The 13,498-nt window shown below is 55.6% G+C and overlaps 1 protein-coding gene across 2 annotated transcripts in view; it reads right to left on the bottom strand.

The window, feature by feature from the left end:
• Positions 1–1,601: 1,601 nt before the first annotated feature.
• Positions 1,602–13,498, bottom strand: part of PRPF6 (pre-mRNA processing factor 6) — a 34,733-nt gene continuing 22,836 nt past the window's right edge. The window contains exons 12-22 of one of the 2 annotated variants that reach the window (XM_027559202.1): positions 11,732–11,854; positions 9,673–9,794; positions 8,095–8,233; positions 6,631–6,750; positions 6,264–6,440; positions 5,729–5,862; positions 5,029–5,120; positions 4,098–4,212; positions 2,227–2,353; positions 1,929–2,005; positions 1,604–1,831 (exon numbers count right to left, since the gene is read on the bottom strand). In XM_027559202.1, the coding sequence (XP_027415003.1) occupies positions 1,937–2,005; positions 2,227–2,353; positions 4,098–4,212; positions 5,029–5,120; positions 5,729–5,862; positions 6,264–6,440; positions 6,631–6,750; positions 8,095–8,233; positions 9,673–9,794; positions 11,732–11,854 (1,218 nt within the window). In that variant the 3' untranslated portion in view covers positions 1,604–1,831; positions 1,929–1,936. Of the gene's footprint in view, positions 1,832–1,928; positions 2,006–2,226; positions 2,354–4,097; positions 4,213–5,028; positions 5,121–5,728; positions 5,863–6,263; positions 6,441–6,630; positions 6,751–8,094; positions 8,234–9,672; positions 9,795–11,731; positions 11,855–13,498 lie in introns of both variants that reach the window. The other variant, XM_027559203.1, reaches the window with a different exon arrangement.

Below are 13,498 nucleotides of genomic sequence, written 5' to 3'. Positions count from 1 at the left end.
ACCTCGCTGGCCCAGCGCTCAGCTGAGATGCCTCCTGCTGCTCATCCCTCCTGGGTCAAAGGGGTCTTTCCCTGGGGAAGCTCATGGCCACTCGCCCAAACCACCTTGCAGGGAGCTGGACCACAGCACCCTGCCGGGCAGCCTGTGGACACCATCCTGCCCTACCCCCAGCAGTGCTTCAGAACAAGGGGAGCTGAGGAACTCAGCCTTGAGCTGGAACTGAAACATGTCAGTGGAAGAAAAGCTAAGATATGTTTTCCCCAAGGAGAAAAGCAGTTTCACCACCACCCCAAGGCGTTGAGAAAATGACCCCCAGGCAAATAAGAAAGACATTTGCACGTGCTATCAGAAGCTCTGGAACTCTCCGGCCCAGCAGGAGGTCTCACCTGACCTGAAGTCAAAGGAAGTGTCCAGGAGAAGCCACACCCAACTGAGAGCTCCAGCTGCCTGTGGCCGCAGCCTGGGCCTCAGTTTCCACATCTGTGGAGGGACAGGCTGGGTTTCAAGCTCTTAGAAGGGCAACAGGCAGGACCCTTCCCACTTCCTCCAAAAATGACGGAAGGAAACTCCAGAGGCTCAGTGAAGACACGCAGGAACCTCCCCACGGCTGTCCAGACTGGCCTCACAGAGGACAGGAAGGATTTCCAGTCTCAGACCACCCTGAGGCACCAGCACTTCCTGAGCCCACGAAGGGACAGTCTGATCCTGCCCCGGGCTGGACCCAGCAAGGTCTGTCCTCTACAGGCAGACGCCCGCGCCCTAGGTGTTCACAGGGAGGGCGTGCCCCCCACCCTCGGCAGCCACAGGTCAGTGACTAACTCCAACACGAGGCAGAGAAGCCCCTCTGGGATTACTTCTTACAAGAATGTGTGGGAACAACGGCCAACCGCCCTTCTTGTCACCACAAGTGACAATCCACCCACTGCCTCTGGACCACCCTTGACCTCCAGCTAGATGCCTCCACCCACAGCCAACACACCCGCTTCCCAGAGAGCTGGCTAGTTTCCAACTGGACACAAACCCAGGGATCCAGAGCCCAAGGAAACCTCCTGTCCTCACATGGTGGAAGCATATTCAAGTCTCCAGGTAACCAGTGCATTTTCCATCCAGAGAAAGAATGGGTCCAAGAGCTTTAGGGTAAAAATCACTAACTACAAATTAGCAAAAATTAACTCCCCCGCCAATGGGAGTGACCCTCTCACATGCCGAGGGCCTTTTCGCCATCCTGTGGTAGAACCTCAGGGGCCAGGCCCAAGAGCACTCAGGAAATTCACCCTCCTGGGGTGCACACAGCCTGCTGCTGGTGGACAGGAGGCACAGACCCCCTGGGGCGGGAGAAGACCCACACATGCAGGGGCACTGGGGTCACCTGGCCAGCTGGGCCCTTACTGTTTCCACACACAGCTTTTACCCAGAACACAAGCTCCTGCTTCCATCTCCAAAAAGCCTTACAGAGTTGCCCAGCTCTGCTGGCACTTCCTCTGCGGGGCATAGGCTCTTACGAGGCCTGGAGAGCTAGCCCTATCCAGTGTGGGGACCAGACTGGGATGGTCAAAGCACATGAGGGTAGGATTTGGAGAAAACCCGCTGCCACGAACCCCACGACTACTAGAAAACCTTTAATCAACAAGCAGGACGGCCACCACCCCCGCCCTAACCCCACCCCTGCGCAGGACACTCAGAAGGTGTTCTTGATGCGCGCCGCCACCAGCACCAGTATCTCCCCGATCTTCCGTTGCCAGTTGGCGATGTCCTTGGACGTGGCGCACCACAGCTCCCCGTGCCGGGGCTCGGCGTTCTCGCAGCGCCTCCTCACCTCCTCCCGCTGCTCCTGGGTGGGGACCGCAGATGCTTGAACCAACCCATTCCCACTGTGCTCTACCAGGCCTCACACCAGTGCCTGCACCCGCCCCCCAAAGAGGACCCACCTTCCACATCAGGCGGGGCAGGGTAGACCCTGAGGGCGCTGGGCTCTGGAAAGTCTCTGTCCAGCAGGACAGGACGGCTGTGACACAAAGACAACCCTCAGGCCTCCAGCTCCAGCCCTGTTTCTGCCACAGCCCGGAGTCCCCATCACAACCAACTTGTTAAAAGATGCCCCCGAGCATCTAAATTTCAGGCTGAGACTCCAAGGCTACAGCCAGAAAGCAGCCATGGAAGCTGTGTCAGCCGCCAGCACTTCATTCGGGACTGGTGGGTGGGGGTCATGGGCAGCAGGCGCCTCACCTCTGTGCCGTGCTGCAGCTCAAACTTGTAAAAGAAGGCCCAGGCATCCCCCAGATCTGAATCAATCTTCACAGTGCGGTGGAACCACTCCCGGGCCTTGGTGATCTTCCGCTCGCTCCAGAATAGCCTATTGAGAAGCAGCAGTGGGGGACCACGTGGCCACAGATCAGTGCTGGTGGTGCTCTGGGGCCGCGGGAGCCACGCTGGGGGCAACCCTGGCCCGCTCCATGGTGGGCTAGATCTCGAGCCTTGTGACCCGCTGCAGTGGCAGAGAGTCAGGCACAGGGACTGCTGGTCTTGACCTCTCCCTGGAGAGCTCAGGCTCCATTGGGGTGCCAAGGGATGAGGCCTAGCCACCCAGAAACCCCTCCAGGTCACTATCTGAAACCCTCCTTCCTTCAAATGTCCACCCAAGGCATTTCTCAGAAAACCACCCACAGAGCAAGAAATTATTATCTTTCTCTGAGTAAAACATAGGGAGATGAAAGTAACCAATCGGACAAAAAATTCAATCAAGGCTGTGATTAGGGAAAGAGAAGTTTCTGCCTGCTCCTCCTTTTCACCTTCTGGAACATTCTGTCTTACCAGGCATCTCCAGAAGGAGCTGAAGCCCACACTGAAAACCTGGTCTAAAAGCAGACACAGACCCCTGAAACTAGGCCCAGGAGAAGATCCACAGCATCAGAAACCGAGTCAGGGTCCTGGGAGCTTTCCCCACGTGCCGGAGAGGGCATGACGGGCACTCTGACAGCCAGCTCCACCAGCTCCGCAGTCAAGTTCCAGAGCAGCTGTGCACTAGGCACCTCCAGGCAGCTGCCTTGGCTGGTCTCAGCTACAAAAGGGAGTAATTTCATGCCTGATAGCTTGATTGTTTTTTAAGCCTTGTGGTATTCTTAATTGCTCAGTGTCAGATAAACTGTGATTTAAAGAGCACAAACCCAGATAGCAGCACACAGAGCACCAGCCTGGGAACAGCAAGGAGGGACCTGTTTACTTTACAAAGCCTTTTACAAGGTTTTATGGCAGCTCTATCAGAGTAGAGCAGGAGGTGGAAGCATAGGCGAGAGGGAAGGAGCCCTGGGGACCCAGGTGGGGCCTCAGAAGTTCGTGGGAAGCCCCACACGCAGCACCCTCAGCCCCACAGCAGCCAGGGAGGAGGTGCTGGTGGGCACTGAGGAAGCAGCTGGGCCAGCAAGAGCACACAGGAGCCTCTGGCCCCACACACCCCCTGCCCTAGGCAGAGCCCTGACAAGCCCTCCACCCCAAGCCCAGTCACTTCCCAGCCTGACCACACCCAACCACAACCAGGTTCCGCTCCTCTCAGGCCACTGTCCTCCTTTGAGAAGGGAACAGAGAAGGTTCAGGAGGTTCTGAAGGCCCTCCACACCTCCCCAGGGAGCCACGGGCCCAGTACCCTGCACAAGCTGACCGTGGGGGGTCGCCTGCTCACCTCCTCTTGTCCTTGAGGCCAGCACCCTGAAGGACAGGTGGCCTCCACATCCCCAGGCACACCAAGAGCCTGACCAATGGGCCCTAGATTATTCCCAGGGTTACACAGGTCAAACAGTCTGGCTTTTGGCACTAACACGATGGAAACAACGGTCTTGCTCACAGCTGTAACCTAAATTCCGTGTACCAGTGTCAGCAGGCCTGTGTCTGTCCTGCAACCCAAGACCCATGTTGGAATAAACTGAAAAGTGTGAGAGACAGAGAGCGCAGAAACCTGAGAAAGAACCAGGACAAGGGAAGGAGGGTCAGGGGCCCAGAAGAGACCACCCTCCCAGGGGTCATGACCAGGGAAAACTGCCTTGTTCTGGGGACCTGGAGACCCCAGCAAGAGGACTGGCACTGCCACCAGGACCCCTACTCACTTGGCCACAGCCAGGAGCACGTGGGGGTCATGCTCACACTTCTTCAGGGCGTCCACACTCTTGGTCTTCCGCTGGGGCCTCGCCTCCAGGAAGATGGCTTCAGACCACAGGACCCCTGAAATCCAGACATGCAGATGCCCATCTCAGCCATCACACACAGGGAGGCCTTTGAAGACTCAGGATATCCTCATCTGTGCCTCCCGCATGGCCGGGCCGCCTATGCCGCCCCATACTCCATACCCTCCAACCCCCACCCTGCGGCCTGCCCAGAGCCACAGGGCCCCACTGGCAAGGCCATGACATCATCCGGGGGGCGAGGAGGCTGGAAGTCCCAACAGCCTCCAAGGTTTCACACTCACTGACTAACTTCACAGCTGAGAATTCACTGTAACAAAGTAACAAAAAGTGCTACCAAGGATTTATGCAGAAAGAAAACCTGGGATTGATACCAGCCTAGAGATCGGCCTGAGGCCATATATCTGACATAAACCCAGAAAATTCTACGATGCCACTAAAAACTGTTCATCGTTAAGGATTCAGTGATAATGAAAAATCCTCACAGGATTTTCAACTGTAAAAAAAAGGGACAAAACAATACACAGTATGACTTGATTTTGTGCAATAATACAAATTATAACAATACAAAAAAGCTAAAATCAGTGATTTCCAAGTACTGGACTCACAGCAATTTTCATCTTCTCTTTTTTTACTCCAAATTTATTTATACTGCACAGGCACTAATTTACAGACTTGGGGTAAAATAGTAAAAAATTAACTCCTAAAAGAAAAAGAAATGGTAACATCTCAGAACATGCAGTCCAACTGCCCACACTGAAACTTGAGTTCAATCATCTAAATGACCAAGCACAACGGAGGAATTTTTGTGGCTGAATCTGACACCTGCTGTCCGCAGCCTGAGGTGGGTGCTCACCAGAGTTGGGGCACTCCTGCAGGGCCTTGGCCATGAGCGTGCTGGCGATGTTCTTCAGCCCCGCACGGTACTCCAGCCGCACAGACTCCAGCCTGCGGAGAGAAACCCGGGCAGGGTAGAGCACTGTCCACTGGCAGCCTGATGAAGCAGAAGGTCCTGAGGAGCCTAAGTAGCTGGAGTTGTCTGTGCTGCCCAGCAGCTCGTCCACCAGAGAAGGGAGACGTGGGTGATCTCCACCCTCAAGCCTATGGGTGGCCATAAACCTGGACTCTGAGGTCATTCAGGTGTGAGTGAAGATGGGCAGGATAAAGACAGGCCTGCTGGGGCACCTCACGGCACTGACACCCTGAAGCCCCACACTTGGAGTCTGTGTGCACAGCCTCCTATGGACAGAATGCCATGTTTATCTGGCAAACTCCTATTCATCCCTCAAGGTCCCTCCCAGATATTACCTCTTCCGTAGAGTCCGCTATCTTGGCACCATCCACCCCAAGGCCCCCTCGTTAGCTCTTGGTTCCCGGGCACCCTCAATCCCACCACAAGCCACACTGCGTCCAACCATCTTCAGGCTCGTGTGAACACTCTCACAGATGGAACAGGACTCCTCACAGACTGCACCTTCCCACGGAGCCTGAGCTGAAAGTGCTGCACCGTGGACTTGGTGTGAGCGAAGTCAGCTCCTGGGGGCACGGGAACTCACCACAGGCCGGGGTTCTTTGGGTTCTTCAGGCGAGACTTCTCCAGAATGGCCCGAGCTCGGGTCAGCTGCCCAACCTTCTCCTCCAGCCGGGAAAGCAAAAGCCACAGGGGGGTGGAGTGGGGACATTTCTTCAACTGCAGCCATAGACACAAGAGACAAGACTCAGCGGGCGTCTGTGACGCTGTGTCGGCACCTCAAGCTGAGTCAGGGCTACGTGTGCCCTCAGAGACCCAGCCACTTCACACCCAGGTCTGTCACTATGCACACGGTTGTAACGTACACACGTGTATGGGGCATTTTTGTGAGCAGGCTGTGCCATACGCATATGCACAGGGGTGTGCACTCAGGAGCCTATGCCTTACATGGGCCGTAGTCCGTACTCTGCTGAGTATAGCAGTTACAGCCTGGCAGGGGCAGAAGGCTGGGTGAGGGAAGACCGGCCTCGAGCCCAGCACAGGTCCCCTGAGCCTGGGCCCAAGCAGGTTGCAACAACTCCTATCTGGGGTGAGGTGCCCCGTGTGGGGTGGAGGCTCACCCCTTGGTTGTAGGCTTCCCGGGCTTTCTCCACGAGCTCCTCCTGCTCCTCAATCTGCCCCTTCATCATCCAGAGCTTGGGGAAGTCCTCATAGTGCTTCAGGGCCTCCTCGCACAGCTCCTGGGCGGCCACAAGGTTCCCCAGCACCCACTCCAGCTTCACGGACTTCATGAAGACCTGGGGAGCAAACAGCCTCAGGCTGGCTCTGGCATTTGCCTCACTGAGAGCTCAGCACAAGCGCTGCCCCGTGTCTTTGGGACAAACTGCGGCTACATACATTGGTGCATTTTAAAGCCAAGAGTGAACAAATGAGCTCTGAGCACATGACCTTGGGGGATGCTAACAGTGGGTAGGGGGTTCTGCTTACCCGGGCAGTGGGCGCGCTGCTCCGCGCCTTGGCCAGCAGCCGGCGTGCCCGCTCGTACTCGTTGTTCTCAGACTCCAGCTTCACGGCCGCCAGCCAGATCTCCTCACTGTTGGGGTTGGCCTGCAGAGGAACAGCAGCATCAGCCATGAGTGGGGCAAGGGCTCCCCTGGTTGGAAGCAACTAGTCCAGGCACTGGGCCGTGCCGTGCCGTGCTCTGCAGCAGGACAGTCTGATGCAGGCATGTCCTGGACTAATAGGCAACAGAGCCTCAGGACGTGGACTTCCTCACGAACAAGCCGGCCTGCCTCACTGGCACAGATGTGTGGCAGCTGCAGCGCTCAGGCCGTGCTGCCAGTCACCACCCTCTGCCTACTGCAAAAGTTCAATCATGTCCCATCTACATGGATCCACCCAACCAATCCTGCTGGCTCCCAAACCTGGGGATGAGGAGCTGGCCGCCCAGTGTGTCAGTGTGGGAAGGACAGAAGGATGCCCGGGTTATCGCAGACTATATGTGGAGGGTTCCCAGGGTCGGGACTAGGCCATGTACAACCCAGAGTCCAGCAGACATGTGGGCAGTGCCCTCCAGTCTCCTGAAAGCACAGTCACCTGCTGGCCACACTCAGCCTGACCATGTCCCCAACCTGAGAAGCAGCCCCACAGAGACAGGTAAGGAGAGGAGAGGGCAGGACACAGGCAGCACTGCCAGGTGGTGGTGGGAAGGGCCAGAACCACTCGGAGAGCAGCGGCATCCTCCACCCAGGGCCCCCAAACAGACACGAGAGCAGAGGGAAACCCAGGCCAGCCCCCTCCACATATTCACTCAGGCAGGGACAGGCATCACTATGCCAGCCTAGATGAAAACCACAGAGTGACATCGTCTTTCCAGTTAACAGAAAAGCATGCTGGAAACCACTGACTGAACCTTGCTGTCAAAAACTATTAGGATGTTCCATGTGACAATAAAAATCAGAGAAAAACGCAGAGCTCCCGGCACCAACCACGATGCCACCCTCCACAAACACAGCTCCACCCACTGACAGCCTGGGCGGCAACGGGCAGCCCACGTGGGACCCAGTGCAGATGCCTGTGCTCAAATACAAGGGCAGGACTTCCTCCCGCAGCACCAGACATCCTCACACTCACATAGGAGGGGACACGTGTGGGGACACGGCTCTTCACTGGCTGTCCCATCCTTCCTGTCTCCCTGAGTCTATGTTGTGGAACACTGAGCCCAGGGTCACACTGAATGACAGCAAACGAGAGGTAGGTATCCATTACCCGGGCCGTTTTTCCTGCTCTCGGACCCCCTCAGGGCCTCAGCTGCCCCCAGAGCACCCAAACTCCCTGGGTCGGACCATAATCAGCCTCTCAGGTCAGCTCCTGTCAATAATGCAGCAAGGGCTTGGGGGAGGCAGGCACAGGACCCTGGAGCTCTCGGGCCACAGCGCACCCCTCACCCACCTGGAAGGCCAGAGCCAGGATACTCCTCGCCGCAGGCACGTCCCCGGCCAGCCACTTGGACTTGGCACCCATGAGCCATAGCACCTCTGCTTTGGGGCAGTGGGCCACGGCCCGCTGCAGCAAGGCCTCCAGTGACTCCCTGCAAGACAGGGGGACGGTCACCACAAGCACACGGGCCACTCGCAGCCAGGCCACGAGCGCTGAAAAGACAGTTACTGCTTCAAAGTTCGATGCTGTGAATGATTTACCAGACTTTTACAATGGGGAGAGTGTGGGGAAATCTTTTCTCTCCATAAAGGCTCTAAAATCAACTACTGAGGAGGGTGCTACAAAGCCACGCATTGTTCAAACAGCGGAGTCTGATGGAGCTTCTCAAGGGAGCCTTTTATAGCCGGGTGTCCCAGAGGCGCGATAACTTCGCAGTCTGGGAGCCGGGGGCCTTTTCATCTCTAACCACAGATCCGCCAATAAAGATTACAACCTGTACGTACTCTTTGGCATCCAGAGAAACTGTCTTATTTCTGGAAGGAAGTTATTTTAGGTCACTATCAAGCAAGAAGCCCGGGTTTCAGGTATGAAGCCCCAACCCTGTGTGGCCCACCACCCTGGCACACCCCCGGCACAGATGTTCTCCTCAAGTCTCTGCAAGATTGAGTGAGCACACGGAGTTTCTCTGTGTGGTAAGAAGCCTGACACCAGCACAAGAAGGCTCGGCTTCCTAGGCCCACCATAGGCGCCAGACCTGGGGGATGGGAACTGCCCCTGAACCCAGGGACAAAGACATGCGGGCAAGGCCCTGCTCTGGACAGGACAGTTGGGGGAACTTGCACAGTCATTTCAAAATGTGCCCAAAGGAGTTAACTGCAAGATACAGAGCAACTACTGGGGGTGGTGTGTGGGTGGGGGCGGGGGGACAGGAACATCAGGAGGCAAGACTCCTGAGAAGCCTGAGACTGAGTGAGACAATAGCAAAGCAACAGAGGCCTCATGCTCCCAGCTGCAGCCCAGGTGGGACCAGCAAGGCCCAAACACAGAGGGTGCAGCAGAGGCTCCAGGCAGAGGCTGCCCACCTAACTGCTGACTGAATTGCAACATCTAATTCAATCAGCACTTATAGCCAATAAAGCAGACACAAAAGGTTTTTTCAATTAAAGAGAACAATTAAATAAAATTGTCACGGACCTCCTCAGAGCACAAAAACCAGCCCAAGCCCAAATCCAGCACAGCTGAAATGAAAAACAGGCCTGCCTAGGCCCAGATGCCGCACCGCCCACGCTGCTGAAGCCAGAGCCCCACAGACTGGGGGGCCTCCGGGCCCCAGCCCTGGCCCAGGAAGCCCTAGGACCCCAATGGTCCCAGCTCACTGCAGGCAGACGGGCCCTTCAGTGCCTTGGCTCCTCAACTGTACAGCAGCAGGAATGCTATCGCAGAAGGTGCCAGAAAGAGCTTGGCTGAACGGCCCAACTGCCACAGGAGAGTCCATCCTCGTTGCAGAGGCCTGACCTCCAACGAGGCTCTCACCCACCCACGGGGATAAGAGGCCTCAGCTCAGAGCAGGGTGGCAGGACTGCCACATACCTGGTGCCGTGGTTCTTCTCGAAGTATGCAGCCCGCAGCCACACGCTCTTCTTGCTAGGGAAGACCTGCAGGGCGTAGGCGTAGATAGCTCGGGCACACTCCAGGGCATTGTGGGCCACACACTAGATGGAGAGAGAGGGGAGAGGAGTGAGGGGGCTGGGGACAGGAGTGAGGGGGCTGGGTGCCACCAACCCAGGAGGGGTACCCGCCCCACGACTCCTGACCCAGGCCCTGGAAGCCCGTTACAAAGACCCTGTGGCTTCCGTGGTACAGTAGGTAGGACTCCAGGGGGTTGGTGGGCCGGCCTGCCCCTGGGGTAATACTGAGCACCAAGGGCTTCTGCTCCTTCTGCAGGCCACACAGCGCTGAGGACAGGCCTGCTCCAACCCAAAGACACAACAGAGAAACAGGAGAAAGTCTGAGAGGGCTTGAGGGTTCTGCTCCCCAGTCTGACATCTGCAGGGTGACACCCACTGAGGTCCCCATGTTGTCAAGAGAGATGAGGTAAGTAAAGAGGGGCATGGAGTTCAAGCCCACACTCAGAATTAAAAGGGCTCAACGACCAGAAGGAGCTGGGTTCTGCTGCCCGTTTGGCGATCTACTCCGAGGGTAGAGATTGCAGGAGACTGTTAGGTCATCCTTCACAATCTTCTGTCTTAATGTCACATAACAAAAAGCTTTTAAACCACGACAGTTGACATTAGAGCATCGTTAGTGCTCACAAGGCACCCAGCTTACAAATGAGATGCCACGTGAGCTGCAGACAGACAGCAGCCACAGCCTGTGTCCAGGGACCAGAGGACGAGGTGAGCACCCGAGTGGACAAGGGAGAAAGGAAAGCTCTGCCGGCAGGAGTCCAACTAAGCATCTCTCATCAAACGCAGGTGCCATGATATTTAGAAACCAGCACCTGACACATCCTGCAGTAGTAACTGACTCAGGCCAAAAGGAGCACTAACCAACGTGCAAACAAGAGGGCCGAGTTTGCTGAGAAATGGCACGTTTATGCAGTCTCAGGGTCTCCCCACAGAACATGAGTTACAAAGGTCCGCAGCAGCCTCCTGTGGAGGAAGCTGGCAGACACCCCTGAGCTACTCAGAGCTGAGTGTGCCCCCACCCACCAGCGGGACAGAGTCCCGCAAAGAGGAGAACTTGCTGTGAGGACACAGTGTGGAGACCAAACCAAGGGGTCTGTGCCCTCAAGAAAGCCAGAATCATGAACAATGATGACGGATCAAAGGTCCCTCCCCCACCCAGACTCAGGGCCACGGACCCTGCACATGTGACCCTGGGCAGTTTCTCCACCAAAACCCAAAAGGCATTCAGTGAGCCCCTCGGTGAGATCTGAATAAGGCCCCAGATTACATCCTGGTCCTAATCAACGCTGATCTCCTGAGTCTGATAGCTGTGCTGTGGTTGCACAAGAGAAGGTTCCTTTTAAAGAAACACACACTGAAGTATTTAGTGGAAAAGGCTCACCACATGTGTGATGTGGTCTCAAACACTTTGGGGAAAATAAAGGCCACGTGTGAGCAAGCATGTGCACATGTGGAGAAGAAAAAGGCATGTAGTGAAATCGGTAAATGTGGGGGCATCTAGGTGAAGGGCATAAAAGAATTCTCCACACAGTTTTGCAACTTTTCTGTAAGTCTAAAATTATTTTAAAATAAAAGGCTATTAAAAAGAGAGGACCACATTTAAGGTATTAAAAGCTTTAAATATGTTTATCGATCTTGAGCCCATAATCTCGTCTCTGGACCACCACTCAAGGGCGTCTCCTCAAAGTGCATGCTTCACATGCAGTTATTTTCTGAAATGCAGGTTATAGCAGAGATGGGGGTAGGGGACATCCAGAGGTCAGGGGTGAAGAGCTGGGAAAGCATAGGAACTGGGCCAGGTCAGGGCTGTGAGTGCTCACACCCCACCTCTGCAGCAGACCCCAGTTAATAGAGAACTATGCACCTTACAGTTGTGACTGTATTTAAAAATCAGCAGATCAGAAAGATTTCCAAACCACACCCCGTTCCCCACAACGCACACTCCCACTAGCCACACTCACGCTGTCGGCATCTTCCATCCACGTGTGCTTCCGGTCTTCCTCCTCAATGCCAATCCCGATAACAGCACGCATAACTGCCTGGCAGGTGGCCACACTCCCGGCCTTGTCACACTCCTCAGCATCCTGAAAGAGGGCACAGAACTGAACTCACTGCCCAGAGCTGCAGAGGCCTGGCAGACAGACGCTAGGCCCGAGGGAGAGGGCTGCAGGAACGGGCCTTGAGGGTGCTGGAACCCTCAGGGTCCCCGACGCTGCCACTCACTGTGAAACATCATTTCCTGCCTCACAGCAGGTAAGTGCTCCATACCCCCAACCTATCCATTTAACAAATATCACAGAAGCACCTAATGTGTACCAAGTGCTAGAGTAGGCAACCTGGTGGCCACAGGAAAGTTCCAAAGCAGTGGGACTAACATCTCATACTGTCACACATGTTCGTACTGTCAGCCTGGCTTCAGATTCAAAATGGGCAAAAGGAAGAGCCACTCTAACCCAAGAGACAGACCTGCTGGGGGTATGGAGCCCAGCACAAGGAAAGCGAGACAGCCTGGGGAGAGATCAGCCACTGAGGCGCTCCAGCAGGCAGGGGGCAGGGTGTTCAGCAGAAAAGCACTAGACTTCAGAAGAACAATCCTCGGAATGAGCAGAGAACAGCCATGGTTCAGAGATGAGACACCAAGTGTCCTGAGCCTCCTGCATAGCGGGCAGGCAGGGCCAGCAAGGCAAAGAGCAGGGCTCGCTCACAAACATCAGACCACAACATGGAGACACAGGCCGAGATGGGATGGATGCAGGGACAATCTCTATCGAGGGCAACTTCAAGTTCTCTATCAAAACAAAACTCACAGAGGCTCACCCAGCAAAGTGTTTTAAGGAATATATTCCCATTCATGCCAAATGATGGGTGCGCCAGGACACCATTTGCAATGGCTAACCGAGTAAGAAGCACCCTGCTACTGCCATCACCGAGAGACCCTAGGCTGGCGGGACAGGCTGAGTCAGGCTTCCCTTTTCCTGGCTGTGAAGGGAAAAGCATCCCAGGCAGAGCAGAGCCAAGGCCAAAGGCTCAGGAGGTGGCCCAGGCCAGCCCTCCACTGGGGGCAGAGCACAGAGCACCTGGCACAAGGGAGGAGAGCCGCCCAGGGAGACGGCCCGGGCAGCCAGTCTGCACAGCATCCCCCAGTCTCCACTGAGCATAAACCAGCATAGGAGGGAGGGAAAGAACTGTCCAAAAGGATGAGCAGGAGCATTCCTCAGAACACAGGTGTGTCCAGGACAGCACCTGTTCCCACCAGCCAAAGTGGAGACCCCCAGGAGACACAGGACCCTGAGCAGAAACCTGGAGAGGCCGCCTCTACAGAGGGCTGAGTTCCAACCTACCCCACTGACTGCGGTTGGTCCCACCCAGCAAGTGTGAGGCAAGACCCACAGGGTCAGAACACCTTCAGTAACAGAACCAAGCTCCAACACCAGAGCCCAGAACGTTCACAGAGGCACAAAAGCACCCGGCACCCAACAAGGGAAAATGCGACAAATGAAAGGTTATCAGGGAAAGACAATCCATAATGAGGGGAGAACATCTACCAAAATCAACTCCGATAGGCCCAGACAAGGACACTAGAACAACTATTATAACCATGATCCACAGGTGGCAAATTGCTGTGTGGCAACATGAAACAGGTCAAAGAAGGGTTTTAAAACAGCCAAAATTCCTGTCGGTGAAAAAGGCAAGATCTGAGATGAAAAATGTCCTCAATCACAGCAGAC

The sequence above is a fragment of the Bos indicus x Bos taurus genome, chromosome 13 (assembly GCF_003369695.1).
Source record: "Bos indicus x Bos taurus breed Angus x Brahman F1 hybrid chromosome 13, Bos_hybrid_MaternalHap_v2.0, whole genome shotgun sequence".
Taxonomy (NCBI): Eukaryota; Metazoa; Chordata; class Mammalia; order Artiodactyla; family Bovidae; genus Bos; species Bos indicus x Bos taurus.
The sequence above is the reverse complement of the archived record's forward strand: the minus strand, read 5'-3'. Positions and strand labels throughout refer to the sequence as shown.